The sequence below is a fragment of the Periplaneta americana genome, chromosome 8, assembly GCF_040183065.1.
Source record: "Periplaneta americana isolate PAMFEO1 chromosome 8, P.americana_PAMFEO1_priV1, whole genome shotgun sequence".
NCBI classification, from domain to species: Eukaryota; Metazoa; Arthropoda; class Insecta; order Blattodea; family Blattidae; genus Periplaneta; species Periplaneta americana.
In genome coordinates, this window is record NC_091124.1 from 94,702 (window position 1) to 109,082 (window position 14,381).

Here is a 14,381-nt window from a genome sequence, read left to right on the forward strand (position 1 = left end):
ACACACACTACAATAAACAATAGGATATTACACGAAGGCCATGACCTACAGGATTGCTGACATATTTAGAGTTCAAATTCAATTGGCTATTAAAACATTTCAAGACATATATTATTGTGTATATTATTGTAATGTACCGAAGTACATATGATATTTCCATGCAGATATTCTGCATCATCATACGATGAAATCCCGGTGCCGGAGAGAATTTTTTCTCCGTTCCATTACTCTTTAATCGTATTTCAAGACTTACTAAAAATAATTTACAGGTCTGATTCTGCGGTGTGTAATTTTCTGAATGCAGCTGTGTATTGGATACTGAAATCTACAAAACTTCTATTACCATTAGAAATGAAATATTATTATAGTTAATGCCATGATGTGACTATTTTTCGTTAATTATACATATTAATACTGTATTGATGTGAACGTGGAACGTTTTGGGGTTATGTAAGTAGATGTGGAGAATATCTTAAATTAGATCTTCATTTCTATAATTTACTGAGTGGCAGCTATATAGTATATAACTACAAAACTTACGTAAGATAATAATATTGTTATTAAAAATCAAATATTTTTATAGTTATAAATCAAGTGGGGTTGGGTCTCTTCATATACTTAATGGCGGCGTAGTGTAGATATTTATATGCGTCATTCTCTTCAGTAATGGCTCGAGAGAGCGCAAAAAATACAGTTCCTACAGAAAGACCAAAAGGTATTACTTACTGATAAAATAAGAAGCCTACAAAATTATGTAGTCTCCCGATCATTTCAGCAATATCTCTTAGCAGGATAAAATGACTTTACCCTCTACATGCAGAAGCTATACCAAGATACTATTGTTCGAAAGCATAGTAAACCTGACATTTTTTTAACTTTCACCTACAATCCACAATGACCTGAAATAGCTATTTCTTTTCTCCCACATGAAAAACCCACTGATCGTCCTGACATTGTTACTTGCGTTTTCACGTTGAAACTCTAAAACTGAAGGTGGTTAGGTTCAAGAAAAAGTATTTGGCATAAAAAAAAACATTCAGAGGGAATATGTTTCATTATTACGGAAGAAAATAACTTTCAAAAGGTATTCTTCACTGAAAATAAATCTGAAAAAATTTTATTTGAACGTGTAATGAACTTAATTTGCGGCATATACTGCACAAGCCACTAGTAATAGTATAAATGTAATATTAAATATGATGTGTTATGTTCTTATATATAATAAACGTAAGTAAACAAAAAAATATTTACGAATAATTTATGTAATAGAATTAAAATTGCCTTCTATTGTGTTCATATCTTACTGTGCAAATTATAACGTACAGTGGAATAAATTGTTCCAAATAAAAAAAATATATAAACCAGGGATGCAAAACTGTCCTACAATTGAGGCATAGGTCACAAGCCGGAACATGTAACTCACCCCTTCCCTTCAACCCTCGCGTCATTGTAAGGTAGGGGAAAAAGAAAGTGTATTCAGTGTCCTTGCCAAACGTCACTGAGGGCTACGAATTTGTGGACAGGGAACAAACTTTTTTCCCATGCTTCCTTCTCTCTAATCCCCAGTTCTGCAACCCTGGTATATACACTTGTAATAAAAATATTTAGCCTAGTAATTATAATACAGTAAAACAGGAAACTAGGTGACGAAGTGTCTTAAACTTCAGAATGTCGTGACGCTACCAGCATGCAATAATCACACCATTACAGCATGGCACAAGACAATTCGTGTAACTACAGCCTAATGTCATTTTTCAGTCCTGACAGATATTCAACTACTGTGGATCTGTTCGCCTCCCTGGCCAAGTCTAAGGGTGTCTTGCCAGTTCTATCACTAGCTGTAGGGCTCACACCAGAACTAATAAGGAACTCAACTATTTGTAAATTACCCTTAAATGCCGCCCAGTGAAGGGATGTTTTTCCTTCATTGTCCACAACATCAGGGACAGTGCCTGCCTTGATAAGAATATCAACGTCTTGCAAGTTACCATTTTCTGCCGCAAGATGCAGCGGTGTCTTCCCTTCATTGTCCACTACGTTTGAGTTAGCGCCTGCTTCGACAAGAATCTGAGTAATTTCAAAGAAAACTTTAAGTGCCGCCAAATGGAGTAGTGTTAAATTTCCTTTGTCAACAACGTCTAGGTTAGCACCTGCTTGGATAAGATAATGAGTAACTTGCAAGTGACCCTCTATTGCTGACCAGTGGAGTGGTGTATGACCCCCATTGTCCAAATGATTTATGATAGCACCTGCTTTGATGAGGTATTGAGTAACTTCCAAATGATCCTTTATTGCTGCCAAGTGCAGTGCTGTATAATCCCTAATGTCTACAAGATTTATTCTAGCGCCTGCCTCGATAAGACACTGAGTAACTTGCAAGTGACCCTCCATAGCTGCCCAGTGGAGCGGTGCATTACCCACTCCATCCAAAATATTTATGCCAGCGCCTGCTTGGATAAGATACTGAGTAACTTGCAAGTGACCCCCTTTTGCTGCCCAGTGTAGTGGTGTATGACCCCCATTGTCCACAAGATTTATGCTAGCGCCTGCTTGGATAAGATACTGAGTAACTTGCAAGTGATCCTCTATTGCTGACCAGTGGAGCGGAGTCTGACCCCTATTGTCCATAAGATTTATGCTAGCACCTGCTTCAATGAGATACTGAGTAATTTGCAAGTGACCCCTTTCTGCTGCCCTGTGCAGTGGTGTATGACCCCCATTGTCTACAATATTTATGCGAGCGCCTGCTTTGATAAGACACTGAGTAACTTGCAAGTGACCCTCTATTGCTGCCCAGTGGAGCGGTGCATAACCATCTTTGTCCATAATATTTATGCTAGCACCTGCTTCAACAAGGTACTGAGTAACTTGCAAGTGACCCTCGTATGCTGCCCAGTTGAGCGGTGTATTAGCCTCTTCGTCCATAATATTCATGCTAGCGCCTGCTTCGACAAGGTACTGAGTAACTTGCAAGTGACCCTCTTTTGCTGACAAGTGGAGCGCTGTTCTCAACTCTCTGTCCACAGCGTCTGTCCGAGCTCCTGCTTTGATAAGTGACTGAGTAATTTGCAAATGACCCATAACTGCCGCCAAAAGAAGTGGTGTCATACCTTCGTCGTCCACAACATTTACTTCAGCGCCAGCACTGATAAGAAACTGAGTAAGTGAAAAGTCACTTTTAAGGATCGCTATGTGTATTAGTGAACTTCTCTGCCAATCCTGTGAGGAAGGACTCACTCCCAAATTTAGAAATATTTCCATCATGAAAATGGATCCTGAATGTGTTGCAGGAACAATAGCTGTTTCGTTGAAAGAGTTCTTATGCAAAGGGTCTGCACCAAGGGACAAGAGAAATTTCACTACAGACATGGAGCCTGATCTAGCAGCGAAGAACAAGAGACTGTTACCATTAACATCAACAGACTGTGGCTTCGCACCTAAGTCTATCAATTTCCGAACAAGCAAATCTGATCCTGATCGTGCTGCATAAAATATCGCAGTACGATCTTCGCTGTCCGTGCAATTCTGATCAGTGCCCCACGACAGGAATGCTTGGACGAGTGGTACAGATCCTGACAGCCGCAAACAGAAAGGGTGGAACAGCATGAATACTTTCATTGTTAGAGGTTGGGTTTATGCCGCGAGCAAGAAATATTTCCACTACAGAAAGTGATCCCGACCACACTGCACAATGAAAGGGAGTTAATATCTTTGTGTACTCAAATCCATCTCCGAATATATTACAAAGAAATCCTGCAGAAAAGTTTGCACCTTTGTCCAAAAGTAGCTGTGTTAATTCGATGTGCCCCTGTCGGGAAGCCTCACAAAGTGGAGTTTTGTCAGAACCTTCCCCTGTATCTACTGGTGTTCCCAACGTCAGCAGAACAGATGCCAGTATGACGTCTCCAATCTTGGCTGCTTCTAACAGACGTTTTTGTCTCTCAGCAGAATCAAGTGTAGACAGTTCCTGTGAAGAAACACATTGCATCAGGTTAAGTGTGGTCAGAGTTCGAGTTGAAGTGGGGAAAGCCGGAGAATTTCCCCTTCCTGGACTTTCCCCCCCCATCTTCTGTATTCTTGCATTCATTCCGTTCCTGGGAAAGAAAATTCCTCTCTTTCGTTCTTACATGTTCTAATATTATTAGCGATTCTTTTCTGACATTGCATTTCCGAAGACTTCCTCTGAGTTTCTGTGCTGCGGTCAAAACATTTTCGCCCTCTAGAGTGAATTTGGTATAGTGAGCTTATTCTAAATGCAGTTTGTAAACGAGGGTTTCAAAGCGAAAGTGATGAAAGTCAGGTTTTTTGACATTTCCACTTATGAATTCCATAAAAATCTGTGAACTTTTCTTTTGTTTTTAAAATATCAAACAACATTATACTTGCACAAATAGCCATTTGAATTGTATTTCAACACATATTTCAATAATTGCGAAATGTTAAATATATCTTATTTTTTGCAATTGCTGACTTACATCGCTGTTGCTTTTAATCCTTCAAATATAACCTGGATTTCAACATCAAAATATTATCCTTTGATATAAAAATAGTGTATTAAAAATTTTAGGCAGTGTTCCTTTTAACTATGCCAGAAAAAAGGCTTCGACGTTCCTTATTTTCATGAACGTTTGTCACTATTTTTGTTTTCATAATACAATTTTGTAATTAATTGATTTGTGAATTATTAACCGCATATGGTGTAGGAAAGCAAGGGTTATCATGGCACCAGATATTCAAAATAACATGTCAGGTGCCACAGTAATTAAAATTGATGTTAACGACAATAATAATGTTTATAATATATAATTTTATAATAATAAACTTTAAAACAGAATATATCGAGGAAATCATTCCAAGAAGGACGTACCAACAAAACTGCACGTTTTCATTAGAGCCATTTTAATATAAACCAATTTTTTCTATGCTTGTCTACTTAACAGGGTACTTTCTCTGATTCTTCCTCATGCCAGTTGTAGTTCTCAAATGATTGTCTTCGAACATTAATAGACTGCATTAAATTATTCAATAACGCTGCATTTGTTGCTACGTCCTTGTTGTATAAGGCTCTTGATATTATAATGGATGTAAATATTAAAATAAAAAAAAAACGAACTATTTGAATAGTGATGAGAAAATGACATGACAGAATCTAATCGTTAACAAATAAGACATGTTGAAAAGGGGGATTGAATCTAGCTTGGCTTCGATTTCAGATCTTGCTGCTAACATTATTATTATTATTATTATTATTATTATTATTATTATTATTATTATTATTATTATTATCATCAACACCGTCATTATTAATAATATTATTGTGGGATTATCTCAAATATATTTTCCTTTGTTAACTCATAGTATATATTTAACACCAGTATGAAAAATGGTACAATCTTTACATTACGAGAAAAACAGCAATTTGTCCTCTATCTAGAAACGAGAAATGAAATTATGTTAAAAATTACAGACCAAAATTTATTCCAAATGATTACAAAAACAAATTAAACTATTTATTTTATGTGACAAATAAACTAAAGCCCAACACAACACGGATTTACTAATACTTAGTCCTCAGTAACTAATCTCATCTCAAACGCGGTGACAAACTGGTTCTATGTATTCGGTGGCAGCTCGTGAACTTGTGGATTGGGGGAGCTGCAGTAGATTTTGGTACATACAAATTTCACTTCTTGATATCATTACTAATAAGTATAGGACAAAAATAAATGCACTACATATCGAAAAATGAAAACTTTCTGTATTAGTTGGGAGATGTCTGTGGCATCATTTGCCGTAATTGCTGAAAAAAAAAAAAACTAATACCATCGATTTCAGTCTGAATTTCAAATCAGCAGACACTCAACATGCAATCTACCAGTTCATCCTGAATTGTTTTAGAATTACCTTTAAACATTGACATGTTCCAAATGATTTGTGAGAGACTCGTTTAGATTACTCACGAAATACACCAGAGTTCTTCGAATCGTTTTTTCATCATGTCCCTAAGGGGAAGTTTTTATTGGCCACAAAATTTGCTACAATCAATATTTTTTAAAATAATTTCACGATTTTTTTTCACTTCTTCGTTATGTTTGAGAATGTTTGTTCTGTTCGCTTCACTTAGTTGCGCAGCAATATTAGTTTTGCCTAACATAGCCAATGAAACAACATTTTTTAGGGGAGACTGCAAAGATTCGTGCTTTCTAATTTTTAGGGGCAAATGTCCTAAATCTGTCACACCACCCCTAGTCACTGCAGGATCACCAGCGAAGAGGAGGCAAGGAAAACAAAATGCAGCAAATTTTTTTTTCTTTTTTTTCACATCCGCGTAACCACAAATGCTTGGCGTAAATTTCATTGTTATACTTTCTTACATATATGCACTATTTCGGCCAGATGAAGTTTGAGTAAGATTTAAGTCAAATAACGGACGACCCTGTAATTTCACTTCATTACATCAATCTTCTCCGCGAAGGAAAGTTGAGAAAAATAAAATTAATATTTCGTAATTCACACACACACTGATGCTTGCACATTTGCACTGGTTAAGTTACGGTACTAAGACGTCACACCAAAGCAACACTCTGATGATGATATTCTGATGGTCAACAATTTTATAAAAGTAGGAAAGAAGTCTCCTTCGTATTTTACGTGCTATATCAAAAGGATTCTACTCGTGTAATCATTCTGAGTTAAGGCAAATCCTAAGGTTCTACTGGAGGCTGGATATATACGTAATAATAAGGCAAAAAATATTAATTTCGTTATATTAACTCGATAAGATTCTACAACAATAAGTATGTGAATAGAAAATAAAAATGTTGCCATTAAGTTTGAAGGGAATGGAGAATCCATTTGATGGAGCAAATATCTCTCCTTGTGGCCTGGCTCCGCAAGCCATTGCAGCGAAATATGGGTTTTTAAACAGCGGCAGTTTCCCTCTGCTTCCCTTCACCTCTCTACCCCCTGACCATGCAAGACACACTCTCTATGAGCTGCCCACCCTGCAGATCCCAGGACGACTTTGAATGCAGTGTCAATTCCAATACAGTCGACCCGCAAAAAGATAATGTACAAGATAATAGTACATATTGCCGGCCAGATGAAATATAAAGCAATTTACCAATTAAAGCTGTAACAATTTTTCTACAAATTAAAACAAATATTATTATTATCTTCCTGTCAAAGCAGGGAGTGCTGCAGCTCCGCAGCTCTTATCGATGGGCCGTCCCTGTATGTATTTCAATTACAACCAAGCATTCAACGTAGTTCCAGATAATATTTTGGTTCATAAGACAGTCCTTCCATAAGTTATGTAAACTGATTTGAAAACTGTCTTACATACAAGTACATCTATTTAAATAACTCTGAGTCCGTATAACTTGAGCTGTATTCCTACTGACTTCTTCCTAATTCATCAGCAGAATAAGTGAAAAGTGTGAAATTCATTGTATCTACTCATTTTACATATCTGATATCTGAGGAACACTCACCCCACATTGGTCGTATTCTTTCATTATATTGTGGTTCCAGTCCCTAATGGTGACGTCACACCCCTCATACTCCCATGTAATGCCACCGTCATGTGGAGTTCCACAGCTCAGTTCTGGTTCATCAACATTGATGCCGCACGTGGAGGCGGTTTCCATGGAAACGTGAAAATCAGGAACAACTGCAACCACACAGACACGAACTCAACAGGCATGCGTTCATTGTGCCCTGGTTGTGAAATACCACCACAAAAGTATGGAGAACCAACCTTGTACGATCACAGTCCAGTTGAGGCGTTCGTTACTCCAGACGTCGAACCCTTTCAAAAAGTAGACGCCGGACTGAAACCGGTCCACCCTCCAGATATGAAGCTTCATTTTAAACTCCTTCCTGGTGATGGTCACTCTGTGATCGAAATCTCCCAGTTTCATATTCCCTGGACCGAAGAACCACAGGTTATCTTCGTCTGACTCCACGTAAGCTTCCAGTGTCACGCTGACCCCTTCTCTCACGCGTACTACGTGTGGTGTTAAGGGCTATAGAACCAAGCTGTAACCTGGATCAGAACAGGCAGTTCAAAGTATGTCATCGTCCTTCATTAAGGACATAATATTCTCTGTGCTTCAAAGAGGAAGTTCTTAACATTATCATGAACATCCAAGCAGCCATACAATCTATAATTTCACAACAGTCTACAAAACGTGCTAAAATTCAACATTGTAAGAAAATTACCTATTATATAATGAAAGAATCAATTTCACAATGGTATTTTTCCCATTGTGGTGTAAATGGAAAACGGATAAAAGGGTACTGAAATTTTACAATCGTCTAATAATGGACTTCTATTCTATTCTGTAAAACAACTAATTATAAGTAAATTCAGATCTCCCCAATAACAACGAATTTCGGATGCAAGAAAAGACAAAACCTGGGAAATGTTATTGACTAACTTCGAGATTATTCCAGAAGGTCCAAATATATCTGCCGTTGTAATGTTCAGGTTGGTAACAGGTCATGGTTGTTTGGCAAGCCACCTGCACAGGATCAGAATTTCCTATACATGTGCCTGTGCACTGTGATGGAAATGAAGAGATGAATATGGGACACATCAAATGCTACAAGGACATTAAAGTCATACAAAAGTACCTGCGTGCAAGACGGCCAATGACTTTATTGTCAAGTGCTAGGCATTCGTCCAACAGCACTGCTCAAAACAATTTGGGAACACCTATAATAAATTGTATTGGTTTTTCGTTTTCGAAGCAGTGATGGTGAAAATTGGTAAATATATAAACTGAAACATATATTTCATCTATGGTGAAGAATTTTAAATATTAACAGCCTCAATTCAGAGTAATTACCTGAAATAAGAAAACTTTGATTATGGAAGGCCCTGACAACTTCTAATTGGTCAGCTTTCTCACATTGTTATGACAACAAATACTCATTATTACCTTGTTTATTAAAGCTTCTGACAAAATGAGACATTTCGATAAGTTTAAAGTGTATCATGATGCTCAACTTCTCTTACGAAAAGGTCAAACCTCTGCAAAAAATGCTACAGAGTTTGATGTTTCTCCTTCTGTGGTCTCCACATTACGCAACAGGCACACAGAGAGACGGATCAATATTGCAGAAAATTAATAATTTTGCGAATTATTGAAATCTGATTGCACATTGTTACTTCATTATAAATCTACACCAGATGGTTCCCTTCTCAGTTATGTAGTCAGAGTCATGAGTGTGAGAACCACCGATTGGGCCAAGAAGAACCCAATATGGAGGAGGAATGGGCATTGTTATTTTCAAATTTTAGTTCTTTATTTTCGATAAACATAAAAACTAACATTGTATAAATACAATGAATATTGATTAATACGCAAATCTGTCTGTAGATTACAATTTTTTATTTTTTCTGTCTCAGAAATAAGAAAGAAAAGCCAGATTTCTAACTAGTTGCTGACACCAAAATGTATAGCAAATTCTTTGAAGAAAATGTGGCAAATACATTTATGAAAATAATAACAGGAAAGGTTGGAGAATGTTGGGTTTGTAGTGAAAAATTTGCCCTTGAGCAGAACTCTATTAATGAATAAATATATCAGTTACATAGCCTAATTCTAATTTCGTATGAATGTCAACAAAAGAGTCCACATGTAATTAAATTATAATACAGTCCAGGTTGCCAACTAGGGAACAAAGCCAACAACTGATAAAATTTTAAAAAGCGTTACTTACACGCAATGATGCAGCCCAGGAGTATAGTGATGTGTCCTGCGAAATCCATTGTCAACTGGGTCTAGGATGAGCTGGTTTAACTATCACAACAATATATCGTGTAGAACTGCACGTGACTTGAATCTGTAGAAAAAGGTAATGCTGTTACATGGTTCAGTTTTCTGAAATAAGGCAGAAACCTGGCAGGATTCTACACGGCTCACCTGTGAGAACTAAGCATTTGTTAATCCCACGAGCTCCTGAACTGTGAAATTAGATTTAGTCTCTAATCTGTGAGAAATCAAGATGCTATAAACTTTACGAGTTCCTCAACTGTGAAAATAGATTTAGTAATATTAAAGAACTTTACAAAGTCTGAGAAATTAAAATATAAATCCCACGAGATTCTGAACTCTGAAATCAAACTTTATATGATTCAACTCGATTCTATATAATAAGATCAGAAACTATTAGGACTTGAATTGAAAAAATAGACTGAACAGCATTCAATCCTTCCCTAAAATGTTAAGACCAGAAAGCAATGCTACGATTGCTAGGCAGGCATTATATACCGTACCACTTCCTGTTATACCTTCATCCAGACGTCAGTGGATGTACTGTATAAATAAGGAAGATCTCAAAATCCACGAAAGATGTTGTAACAGGAAGTGGAAATGTTTTAACCACATATTTGGAAGGAAGCTTGTGTTTATGTCCAAAGTCAGAAGAAACGGAAATCTTTACAAACACGAGCCCAATACTTGTAATTTATTATGCATTTCAGAATTTTCCATCGATTATAATAATCTACCACGATGAAAGCATAGCATTCTAAATGTGATTTGTTAATTCGTTACAGACATAAGATCCATTCACTTGCCATTCCCCCATACACATGTTGAGAAACTGGGAAAACATAATTGATGAAGCAAGAAATTCTTAAGGAATCCAAATGTAAATTATTTCGTGTAGCAGCAAGGCCATCTGATGGCATCTACAGTACATAACATGTCATTACATTCCCTTTCTCTCTTACACCGAATTTTGCACACCTCTACTCCCTCTTACTTATCTGTCCGATTCCACAGTCTTTCTCGGTATCATAACCTAAATACTCGGTCACAATATAACACGCTAGAAATACCACTGCACACATCATCTCTTTATTCTTTGTCTTTCACTGTTGCTACTTCTCGTCACTGGAATTCTCTGCCGCCTGAAGTCAAGGGCTGCCGAACTTTAATTTCCTTTAAATGTAAATTAGAAAAGTATCTTATGATGAGTTGCCAGACCTAACGTGTTGCAAATGTGTTCCACTGTATTTATTTATTTATTTTTTTGTTATCTAAATCGTGTTTATTTATCACTTAAGCTTAATGCCAATATGTATCCCACTCTGTTGTTGTTTTTTATTATTAATCTATTTTTTGTGTACATTTTATTCAATTGTCGGTTTCTGGTTTAATTATGTAAATCCTACTTAATTGTGATCTAATACTAATATGTATACTAGTGTGTTTATTTTTATTTTTACCGTGTACATTTTTCTTTTTTTTTTATTGAATTATTGGCTTCTGTTTTTATGTGATTCGCATTTGATTCTAACAAATTAACATGTATTTCACTATGTTTATTTTTATTTTATGAGGTAAATTTTATGTAACTACCTCTTTTGATCTCATTATGTATCAGTATGTAATTACTTAATTCTGATCAAGTTTTATGTTCAACTGTGTAAGCAAGTTTTAATCCTTGTTGAGTGTAAGAGAAGGCCTTACGGCCTTAACTCTGCCAGGTTAAATAAAGCCATTATTATTATTATTATTATTATTATTATTTGTACACATGTTCTTCGTACTGAAGTACTATATACCGTACATCAAGAAACATCCACATACATGAGAAGAGAAAAACTTATATTCTCAATACCCACACAAAAGACACGCAGACAATCTATCATAAAATGAGAGCATACTACACACACACACAAACTTACTCACTTAGAATTTAGGAATATATTAAACACAGAGTTCTCAGGGTCTAACTCATCTGAAGCTACATATATTTTTACTTTACAAAAGAATGCTGTAAGAATAATGACTGGTGAGTATAAGAGGACACCATGTAAAATGATTTTCCAAATTTGAGAAATACTAACCTTATTCTAAGAATATATTATTTCCCTGATGATGTTTTATATTATAAACCAAGATACATTTATTGCTAATAAAACAAGCTGTTATAAAAAAGTTCACTATCCATGTATTACGATCTTCAATGCACTGTATATTTATCTTGAACCTCTGAAGGGTCAACAGAAAAGTTTCAGAACAGATTTTACAAAATTCTTCCATATTCAATATGCAGATCTATGCAGATGATGTTATAATATGGGTTACGAACAACGATCCAAATGAAACATTAAGAGTTATACAAACAGCTGTAAATAATATCAGTAATTGGGCATGCAAATGGACTCTATCTATCTCACAATCAAAAATTGAATATACTGTCTTCACAAGAAGATACATATAGCTCAAAAAAATATAAACCTCACATTTATTTGAATAATCAAGAAATTCAGTACAATCCAACTCCTAAGATCCTAGTATTAGATACGTAGATGACACACTAATACTATACAAAGGAAACAAAAGACAGATCCAAAACCTGCATCAACACATAAACAAAATACACCCAAAGCTACACTACACGTTAGAAATTGAAAACAACAAATCCATAAATTTTCTAGACATCACAATAACAAAAGTAGACAACAAACACGCATTCAAAGTATACAAATAACCAACAACAACAACAACACACATACACAACACATGCAACCACCCAACACAACACAAACAAGCTGCATTCTGAACAATGGTACACAGACTACTCAACATACAATGAACCAACAAGATTACAACGAAGAGCTAAACACAATCAAATACATAGCACAAGAAAACGGATACAACCGTAACATAATAGACAACATAATACGTAAGACAAAACATAATCACAAAAAACAGAAGAATACAACACAAACACAAGAACATAGAAAATACATCACACTAACATACGAAAACAAAAACACACACAAAATTGCAACCTCATTCAAAAAATTTAATTACAATATCGCATACAGAACAAATAATACTCTACAAAAACATCTCAACACACAAACAAACAAATACAACCACACAGACGTATACAAACTGAAATGTAACACCTGGAACAACTTCTACATAGGACAGACAGGCAGATCATTTGAAACACGTTACAAAGAACACATCACAGCCATAACAAAATTACAAAACACCTCCACATATGCAGAACACATCACAAATGTTAACCACACCTACAGAGACATGGAAATACTACACATCCAACCAAAAAGCCAGAAACTCAACACACTAGAACAATATGAAATATACAGACACACAAAAACACACCCCAACGATATTCTCAACACACAACTCAATTTCAAAACACACACACTCTTTGACTCTACACTACGAACGCACCCACAAAGGAAACAAGAGGCGCCAAGAACAACAACGACCAGTTCCGAAGATGACCGAAAATAGGTCGAAACATGTTAACAAGGTAGGCTATGTTAAAATTTAACACAAGAAAGTTCTTATCATACATATTCCGAAGTGATACAGTGTTAAAAGTTGTGTAATCAAGATGTATTAATTTTTTGTTGCTTCGCAGTCTCTACTATGATTAAATCTCTTGAAGATCATAGCTAATAAGGAATAGGGATCAGATATCACGACAATGCGTCTCTTTTATAATGCTTATATACGATCAAAATTGACCTATGGATGTGAAATAGGAGGAGCATCAGCAACTCATCTACAAAAAATTTCTGTTCTTCAGAATTCAGCCCTAAGATTATGCCTAGAGTACCAAAAACCACATCAACTGTTGCTCTAGAAATTGAATGTAATATTCAACCAATCAGACACTATGTATTACAAAAAAATCTAAAAATACATTTAAAACTGCAAGCCTCATCCAGATATCAGATGTTCTTCAAACTGTCAGATGATATCCTGTGTAATTTCTACAAAATAAACAAATAAGAAATACCAGTCTATATCACAGACACACTCAATGCTAAAACTCCAGTTGTGAACGAAATTCCTCCATGGAAATGGGTAATTCCAGAAGATAGCATACAAATTACAGGAAATCATTCCAAAAATGATCCTTCATACATTCTTAAGTTAGATGCCATGGAACTACTCTGCAGCACATATAAAGATTACCTTCAAATTTATACAGATGGATCTCTAAATCCTAATAATGGGACATCAGCAGCAGGGTATTATATTCCAAAATATCAAGAAAGTTACTTCATACCATGTTCATCCTCCTCCAGTCTTGACACTGAATTGCTAGCTATTGATGCTGCTCTTCAGTGTGTTACTCAAATTTCTGAAAAATCTATTTGCATACTTACCGACTCCAAGGGGGGTATATTTAATATAATTAAATATGTACCAAACCTATATGCACATAGAATTATTCCAATCCAGAAACAACTAAGTAAACTAAAAAAACTCCAAAAGGAAATAACATTTCAATGGATACCTAGTCATTGTGGTATACCTGGAAACAAGAAAGTGGATAATATTGCAAAACAGGCAACATATTTGCAACCA

At 35.8% G+C, this 14,381-nt stretch overlaps 1 protein-coding gene across 3 annotated transcripts; it reads right to left on the minus strand.

The window, feature by feature from the left end:
• Positions 1-343: 343 nt before the first annotated feature.
• Positions 344-13,095, minus strand: LOC138704393 (ankyrin repeat domain-containing protein 50-like). Of its 3 annotated transcripts, none has more exons than XM_069832225.1 (5): positions 9,933-13,095; positions 9,730-9,852; positions 7,760-8,047; positions 7,494-7,672; positions 344-3,967 (listed from the first exon to the last, which is right to left on the minus strand). In XM_069832225.1, the coding sequence occupies exon 5, from the start codon at positions 3,616-3,618 to the stop codon at positions 1,735-1,737; it is 1,884 nt and encodes a 627-aa protein (XP_069688326.1). In that variant the 5' UTR covers positions 3,619-3,967; positions 7,494-7,672; positions 7,760-8,047; positions 9,730-9,852; positions 9,933-13,095; the 3' UTR covers positions 344-1,734. The 3 variants fall into 3 exon arrangements, with proteins under 3 accessions (XP_069688326.1, XP_069688327.1, XP_069688325.1); XM_069832226.1 differs by having other exon boundaries at positions 9,730-9,870; positions 9,909-13,095; XM_069832224.1 differs by having other exon boundaries at positions 9,730-13,095.
• Positions 13,096-14,381: the final 1,286 nt, after the last annotated feature.